This window comes from Dermacentor variabilis, chromosome 6 (genome assembly GCF_050947875.1).
Source record: "Dermacentor variabilis isolate Ectoservices chromosome 6, ASM5094787v1, whole genome shotgun sequence".
NCBI classification, from domain to species: Eukaryota; Metazoa; Arthropoda; class Arachnida; order Ixodida; family Ixodidae; genus Dermacentor; species Dermacentor variabilis.
In genome coordinates this window covers 136,706,593-136,716,002 of record NC_134573.1, presented here as the reverse complement: position 1 = coordinate 136,716,002, position 9,410 = coordinate 136,706,593, and the positions used below count along the sequence as shown (strand labels likewise).

The window sequence follows — 9,410 nt, the reverse complement described above, 5'->3', positions numbered from 1 at the left end:
CTTAGTCTTGCCTCATAATCACATCGTGGTTCTAGTACGTAAAACCCCAGAATTTAATTTTTTCCATGTGGCTTACTATGTTTCAGTCGCAAGCGCAGATAGTCAACTATGGCCGCTGATTGTGGAAATGTCTCTCCACCTTCGGTGCTGAATAGGTTCAGGTCTGCAACGCCTTCCATGGAATAATTGTCCTATCTTGCGACGTGACACCATGTTGAATCAAACTATACAACTCGTGCCTGTACCTTTTCTCCATATGTAATGGACTATTTTTGGTCACCAGTTTGAGCAGTGAGAGAAGTGTCTGTAGCCTTTGTGGTGTTGCCTGCTACGTATGACACGATAGTCGGTTACAACGTTTTGGTTCATTGCCATTACACACAAGTAAGGCATTGCGGGCAATGGCAGTGTGTGCCTCTGTGAATGTAGCTACCACCTCAGTTTTGTCGCTTTAAATTGGTAAAAATCCCGCTGACACAGAAAAGAGTGGGGCACAAGAGCAAGCCTTCTTTAAATGTTTACCCTGAATGCACGCCTTGTGAACAGAACTTATTAAGGCGAAAGCCTTCAAAGTACTTCAGCGAAAACTCGTCGATGACACGAAAGGTACAAAAGGTTACGAACCCTCAAGCTTTGGTGGGAGTTGAATTCACGACCTCTGGTGTTAATGAAGGCGAAGTTAAATCAGGCCCAGTTAAGATAAAGCTAAGGCACTCAAACCTACTGCCTTTGGTGGTAAATAAGGTGAAGTTTATTAAGACACTTGAACCCACGACCCTCAACCCACCACCTTTGCTGGTAATTAAGACGAAGTTGAGGCACTCGAACCCATGACCTTGGGTGGGAGTCGAACTCTACCTTTTGAATTAAGAGGAATGACTAAGTGCAGTACACTAAGCAAATTAAGAGGAATGACAGCTTAGTCATTCTCAATTCAGTCATTAAGGGGAATGTGTATGTCATGAGTCAGTCTTTAAAGGGACTGACAACAGATATTGAAGGCCTCTGTTTTTTATGGCGCAGCTCAAAGCCCTCTACACCTGCAGCGGTTTCTCCCAAAAGTGCATGGGCATGTTGTAAGCAGAATTTTTCGATCCGGGCAAGCTCTAAAAAATTAAGTTCCTTTTCCAGCAATTTTGAGAAGTGGGAGCGATGTCGACAGCCCACCTCGCAAACTGCGAAAGTCACACATCGTTGTGCTTTCACAGGAGTGAGTATAACTGCGGTCAACAACCTACATTGTGACCTTTTCAAGCACTTTCGAAAATAAAAAGCTGGTACAATAAGCTCGCATTGTTGTACAGACCTTTCTTATATTCATACCACGTTTTTCCATAAGTACACGCCTACGGCGTAGCTGGCTGCAGGAACTGCAACTCTCTATGTGGTTCCATGCTTCGTTTTAGTACGGTTGTTTCAAAGACCAGCATACGTCGTAAAGTAACTGGCATGTTCACTAGTGAATGGCTGCCACACCACCTTGCATTTGGGCATGTTGTAATGGAAACTAATTTTCAGAGTGCAAATTTAAAGGGGCTCGAAAGAGTAGCATTAATCTGTTCATACTGGTAAACTAGTTTTTCAAAATTCTACAGTAATTGTTTTGGAAGAAGATAGTTACAAGAGTGGAGCAAAAGAAGGCATAGATGTTTTGTGCAAAAGCTTCGGCATCGGTGTGCAAGTGCAATGCCTTAGGATTCCAGTGTTTTGGGACTTGTTCTCAAAACTTGCTAGGCCTAATCTTATTCACAAATGCTGTTAACTTTCCTGATAAGTAGATTCTCAAAACTGAAGACTTATTGGCAAGCTCCTCCTAGACGGTTGGATGTTACAAGCGTCCCCTTTGGAACAGGGCAGTGGGTTGCACCACCAAGCTCTTGCTATTGTACTGCCTAATAACCTACCTATAAGTTAAACAACAAAAACTATGAACTTCCACAACCAAATTTTCTGATCCCCTATTGCGAACTGTGCTTTTGTGTGTCTCCGTTTCTTTTATTTTGCCACTTCCCTGCTTTTCTTCCACCAATCCTCCTATCGCCTCTTACTGAGCCCTATTGCGGACATGTTTACTTTTCCACTGCTCTCGCTGAACCCAAGGGCTTCAAGGAGGCCAGTGGTGCCTAAATCGACCGCTGGGTAGACGTCTTCACATTCTAATAAAACATGGTTTCCCTAGCTTTACCGCAGCTAGCACATGCTTCTTCTTCCTTCTTATATCTCGCTTTATAGGTGCGTGTTCTAAGGCATTCCGATCTCTCTTTGAAAAGTAATGAGCTTCCCTTTGAGTTATAAATTGTTTTTTTCCTCTTAAGTAGTTGCTCATGGCAGGTTTCTTTTCCATTGCCATACCCATGAGATTATTTCAGCCTGACTTTCTGCTTGACATTCTTTGTTGCTGTGTTGCCCACCCTACAGACTGCATACTTCCTGGTAAACTTCCTAGTTCTTTTCCTCTACTGTGAATCAATGTTTTTCCTATACAGATACCAGAACACTCTCCCAACCCATTTACTTTCTTCCATATCCCTCAGCCGTTCTTCATATTCAATTTTACTGCGAGCTTCCCTCACTTCAAAACTAGTCCAGCCCGTATCACACTGCACAGCTTCATTTGTAGCCTTCCCGTGAGCGCCCAATGCGAGGCGACCCACTGACCTTTGGTTCGACCATCGAGTCCTGATTGTACCCCTTATTTAAAGCAAACAACCGCATTTCCAAAAGTCAGTCATGGAACCATTACACCTTTCCACATACCTCGGAGGACCTCGTACCTATTGTATCTCGATAGCGCTCTGTGCTTCCATTATGGCTGCATTTCTCTTCCCCTTCACTGTTATTTTTTCCTGTGTTTCCATACATCTATTGCCTTCGTTTATCCATATACCAAGGTATTTACATTTTGTTACCCAAGGTATTTCTTGGCTCTGTAACGCCACTGTCTGTCCACTGTTTTCATTGAATACCATAACCTAACGCTAAATTTCAGCCCTAAATTCTCGCCTTCCTGTCCACAGATGTTAGCCAGACGTTGCAAATCACTTTGCTTGTTAGCTAGCAACACAATGTCGTCCACACAAAATAAATCTGGGAGCTGCTGCTCTACTACTGTATCTGCCTCTTTGTATGAGAGATTAAACCAGATACTACTTCCTCCTAATGCCCCCTCCATCCTCACCATGTACATCATAAACAGCAGTGGGGATAAAGGGCACCCCTGCCTCAGTCCCTTGTTGATATGAACTTTCTCCTCGCTCCTCATCCCTTCCCATTCAACACAAACGGTATTTTCTAGGTAAATCTCTCTCAAAAGCTGTAGACAATCATCACCTAAGCCTTCCCCTTCCAGAATCTCCCACAAAACGTTGCGGTCTGCGTTGTCACAGGCTCCTGTAATGTCTGCTTTCAATATTTCAATACACTGAGTAGTACAAACAAGTTATCATCCAAATGCCCACCTATTCTGAAGCCATCCTGAAGTTCTCCCAAAATGCCATTATTCTCTGCCCATACTTGCAGCTTTAATTTGATTGCCTGCATTGCTAACCTGTATATTACCGATGTAATGGTCAACGGTCTATACGAGTGAATTCTGTCTTCCTCCCCTTACCTTTATAAATTAAATTCACTCTACTTTGTCGCCAACTTTCTGGTATTCGTCTATCTTTTAAAGTTTTTCCCACTGCTTTCACCAGAGCTTCCTTACTTTTTGGTCCCAGTTCATTTATCAGCCTAACGGGAACCTCGTCTAGCCCTGTGGCTGTGCACTTAGGAATTTTCTCTTCCGCTTTCTTCCAGTTGAAATTTGTCAGCACCAGCTCCTTTTCCCCCACCTGGGTCTCTTCCATGCTCTTTTTTCTTCAAATACAACCTCGTCATTGCCTTGGAGAGATTCGGCTCTTATTTTTCGATGTAATTTATTGCCGCTTCTCCTTCCAGTCTGTTTTCCTTTCATCTTTGTCTAGGATATGTTGTTGTATTGTTGTTGACTTCCTGCCTAATAAATTTGTGGTTCCAAAATATTCTAGGTGCGGCCTTCTTTTTCTCTCGTATTTCTGACAACCAACGTTCACTTTCACCTTTTAATTTTGCTTGCACCAGTATTTGAACCATAGACTTTTTCTCCCGGTATATTCCTCGTTTACTGGTTCTTCATCCTGCGGTAACTGCGCCTTCTTTGCCTGCCTGTGCTCTCGGGATGCTTTCTGTCGTTCGGCGATCACTTCTCGTATCTTCCTGTGCCATCAGCTTTTCAGTTTCTTTTTTCCTTTCCAACAAACATGTTTCTTTTTCCGTATTTCTGCCGTTATTACACTTAGCTCACTATATTCCCACTCTTTCTTTGGCCATTTGCCAAGTTCTTCCTCGACTCACAGTGACTATATTTACTTGTTGAGCGTTCAAATTTGGATTGGCCATTTCGCACTCCTTGCTCTCTTTCCCAACTACATATCCCATTTTCAAAATGATGCATTTATGGTCGCTCCCTATGCTGCTATACTCTTCCTCATCAATGACCATTTCTCTCAACTTATCATGAATCCCTTCTGTGATCAGACAGTAATCAATGGTTGATTGTCGGTTTCCTACTTCCCACGTGATCTGCCTTTCACACTTAGGCCCCGTATTCACGATAACGAGGTTATGTTGCTCACAAAGGTCTAGCATTGACTTCCCGTTGTCGGTATAGCCATCTAAATCCTGTATGTGGGCGTTCATGTTACCTTATAGGATAATTTCAGCACCATTCCCGAAACCCTTAATATCAGCGGTTATGCATTCTAGTAACCCTTTATTCTTCTCTGTGCAATTATTTCCGGTCCACGAATACGTAACGCCCAGCAAAGTTTTTTCCCACTCATTGTACCTGAAAACTCCAGGGTGGCAGCGACACCTTCGTTTCTTGCTCTTTTTCAGCTTGCCAAGCCTCATGCATGATATGGGCAGCCGTTTTCTTCTACTGAACATCTCGTGCACCTTATTTGAAAAAAACGCCATTTGCAGTTTCTTTGCACCTGACCCTATTTGAACACATTTGTATTATAGCTCGCCTCTGTGGCAAAAGGTGACAAGGCCATTTCAATTGGGAACATTATACCCCTCGATGTGCCAAACCTGTCAGTTGCAAAACTTAGTCGCACCATGTCTTGCATCTTTGGAATTGCAAAAAGCGAGACAGCTGGAGAACAAATTACAAATTCTTCACAAAGTTTCGTGACATTTAAAAATTAAATTATGGGGTTTTACGTGCCAAAACCAGTTTCTGATTATGAGGCATGCCGTAGTGGAGGACTTCGGAAATTTCTACCACCTGGGGTTCTTTAACGTGCACCTAAATCTAAGTACACGGGTGCTTTCGCATTTCGCCCCCATCGAAATGCGGCCGCCGTAGCCGGGATTTGATCCCGCGACCTCGTGCTCAGCAGCCTAACACCATAGCCACTGAGCAACCACGGCGGGTTTTTGTGACGTTTACATAATGTGGATGCTGGGCAAGAGTTTTCTACAGGAATGAGAGAATTATTTCATGTCTACCATACTCGGAAAAGTAGCCATCCAGCCAGTTGCAAAATATTGTGAAAAACAAAGTGAACTCTCTAAATAACATGTTGACAAGAGCCAATAACCAGCAGTCTAAATTCCAACTTGTTTTACTAAAGCAAATTGTGTAAACTTGCAGCACGTGTTCATTCACAAGTGTTTCAAGATGAACGAAGCATATTTTAATACTTCAGTGCTTTTGATGCACTGTTGTGGCGTACACAAAGTGCCTGAAAGGCATAAAGATGAACCTGGTGTACGTAACCAATTTTAAAGGGAATGACAAATTTAGATTCAAACCAACAAAACATCAATGAACGCATGAACTTCTTAGGAAAAAAAAAAAAAAAACTTGATGGGACACATTATGCAGACCTACATAGTGGCAAATTATTGCACAGCCGTTAGCATGAGAACTATTGGTCCCAATACACCAATTTAGCGTTGCCTTTAATACAGTGGACTGTGTTGTACACCAGTCGCTCTGAGCAATGGACACGACATTCTCAAATCAATGGAAACTTCCAGGCATTTATTATAGACAAAAGTTTTTTCACAAACATGTACAACATTCAATCTGCATAGCAAGGCGATGCAAGAGCATTTCATTGGACGCCTGCGCAGACAAAAAAGAAAATGGCATTAAAAACCTCTAAACAAGCATCGTACGCAATAGTAGACAACAAGGTATCTTAAAAATAAAAGCAACACAAAAGAAAAACAACTTTCTCATTCAAAACAAAAACTGTACACAAAGTCCCCCGCAAATAAAACGAGCGTATGCAAATAAGTATTGCAAAATATCCGCCTGCCGTGTTCCAGGCTACGTCCCAGCTAATAAGGTAAATTTCATGTACAGTCATAGCCAAAAATAATTGATTGCGAGCGCGCAGTGTGCACGAACAGCTCTACCAGTAGGGCCTAAACACACTACCACTGTTATCTACGTCAGTTTTTCGTAGGAACACTGTATCGCATAGGTGCCCCCAAATTCAATTCATTAGAAAACTAAGCTGATGTGCCTTGATATAAAATGCACCTGCAGGTCTAAATATTTGAGCTGTCCTTTGTTCGTAACAATTTTTTTTTTTCACATGACTGTACATTCGTTGCTCCCAGAATGGTCTTCATAGCTTTTTTTTTTTTTTTTTGTAAGAAAGATGCAAATGCCTTGCATAGAACTGCAGTTTTTTTTTTTTTCTTCAAAATAGACGACTTTCAAGACTAGATGAATACCAACAAATAAAAACATATCTACACGCAGTCATAAGAACATGTTCGCCTGCTAGGTGCTTGAAGTCCTATCTACACGCCAGAACACAGCGACGCGACAAATCCAATTTACGCAATGCCTGGCGATTGTGAGCGACACTATCGCCTCTTATTCGTAAAAGCTGCTTTACTGAACTTTCCGGCTCGGCGATATGTGTTGGCATCTTCTGCTAGCCATGTCACACCACCAACCACTACCAGTGGTGCTTTAATAGGAACAGCCGCAATTTTTTATTCGCCACTGCCATGGAACACCATTCGAATAATGCCTTAGTCTTCACGTAACGCTAAACATAAAATTTTTTGGAGGTTACTGAACAACAAACAAAAATGCTCTAAACTGGAGTGGGAAGAAAAGAAAGAGGAATGGAGAAGGACACGTCTCTCTCTCTCTCACTGTACCTGTGACTGCAAGACTTTTCGGAGCACTGTGCCTTTGATGGGGGGCCGGGGAAATGAAAATTCTTTACGCCCAACAGACCTGTGCCAGAACCGAAAAGAGCACTGCACGCTTTCCTGCATGGCCGCCAGATGGCAGAAAGTTGACAGCGTGGCGACGCTCGCCTTCTCCCTCTTCTGCCCCACGTCTTCCCAAGAGTTCAGCTGGTAAAAACTCTAGAAAATCCCAACTTTTTCTCGACTTCAGCACTCCGAAAACTTTAGTGGTCACATGTACGTGCAGACAACTGCGCGCTACTTCCCAACAAGCTACATCCATTTCTGTACAGTCAACAAACTGCTTTGACCAACGCACATTTGATGTGCACCTAGGTATGCGTGGCAGTGCTCTGTCGAGTTGCAACTCCATGTCTCGAAACAAGTATCACAGATCAACTGGCCACCCACAAAGCCAGCTTGCTGCACCTCCTAATGTGTCTACCACTTCAGAAACTATGAGGGTACATGCAATAACATCTTTCAATCTTTGCATTTGCCCTAAAAGCATAAGTCTTTTGTTTCTTCACAGCCAAATGAACCGTAAAAATCTGGGGGCTCAGAATCAATGCACACATTGCAACAAAGAACTGTGTCTGCAGCTGTAATATAGTTAAATACATGCAAAAACTTTCTAACACGACATGTTACAGTTGGATATTCAGACCAGAATTAGTATTTGACCTTGACCCACTTACACGCAACAGCTTTTCGCTCGACAGCACGTGCGGCAGCGTTACGCTGGCTTTCTCGACTCACGACGCCAAGCCCACGTTTCTCAGGAATGCAAGAATAAAGCTAACACGAGCGCAAATGGTGGACTGGGCGAGGGGAACCTGGCGAAGGGCAGGGGGAGCAACGGCCGATGCAGTGGAAGTCCTGCGACAAACCGGCAAGCTGGATTGCGCCGAGAAGGGGGACCATTCTCTCTCTCAGACGATGGCGTTTGAGACCGATTTCCAACGCGCCCCAATAGTGAGGAGGAAGTGGGTCACCATGTCACAACAAAACCCAATTTTGTGACTGCTGCCGGGAAGATTGCTCTCCAAACCGTAGCTGCTGTCAGGCGTAGACGTCGGCCCTCTTGTCGCGCAACCTGTTGCGGGTCTTCGTCCGGGCGCGGCAGCTTGCCAGGTTCACCATGTGCTGCACGGAGGATGGCATAAAACAGCGCTTCAGGGTCACAATGCAGGCCGCATTGTACGCAACACTGAATTTTCACCTAAATAACCGGACGCTGCATAAGATACAGTCAAACTTCAACATAACAAAGTCGTACTTGCAGCGAAAATCTTCACTGAATCGTGTTTGTTGGTTTTAAAGCTTGAGCAGTAAAAGTGATTTCACAGGTTCCCAGAACATTCCTGGTGCATAGTACACTATACTACACCACAGTACACCATGGTAATTATACCCACATGCACCCGCCGTCTCCTGTCAAAATACGAGCATTGATACACCTAATAAGTAAGTGTGCTAGCAGGCCTTCAGAACTGGGTATATTTCAAATGTGCCTGTAGCAATTTGAGCCCCTCGGAGCAGTAAAAAGCTTGCATTCATTTTTTCAGACTACTCAATTCTTCAGAATTTTCCACGGCACCTGCTAGGCAGCCTGAAAAATCGGACGTTGGCTGCATGTACAGAAAGCATTCGCTGCAGTAGCAATTTTCTAAATACACATTCCTGCGCATCGCGACCCACCAGTGGGTCACACACCTTTGCATCTTCCTCGAGATCAAGCAAAATGGCACCACCACACTTGCAAGATTTTTCTTTGCGCATTTCAGCCAGCTGTTACAGTGTCACAGAATGTTTGAGAGATTTCTAGCACCAGTCATGCATGATACACCATTTGTATTCCTTCACTTCAGTAAGGCCTTGCTTTGATACAATACTGCCATGTGTCAAACGTTCATTTTCATCGTATTATCAGAGTCGCCTATTGTTGCTCGGCAATAGATGTGTCAACAGCACTCGAATCTCTTTAACGTGGTTGCAAATTTTACAGCAAAGGAAGGAACAACCGGACTATCAGATTGCACAAGTCGCGATCTGATCACAACTGGTACTGCGGATCATTTATTGTAAGTTAGCATAAGCAGTTAATCTGGAATGTACAGAGGGACACGTGTAAACAGTGGCCAGACTCAACCAGCGAGATT

At 43.5% G+C, this 9,410-nt stretch overlaps 1 protein-coding gene across 1 annotated transcript in view; it reads right to left on the bottom strand.

Annotated features, from left to right (window-relative positions):
* Positions 1–6,052: 6,052 nt before the first annotated feature.
* Ifrd1 (Interferon-related developmental regulator 1) overlaps positions 6,053–9,410 on the bottom strand; it is a 30,931-nt gene continuing 27,573 nt past the window's right edge. Inside the window, exon 12 of the mRNA XM_075695913.1 lies at positions 6,053–8,394. Coding sequence (XP_075552028.1) covers positions 8,311–8,394 — 84 coding nt within the window. The 3' untranslated portion in view covers positions 6,053–8,310. The remainder of the gene's footprint in view (positions 8,395–9,410) is intronic.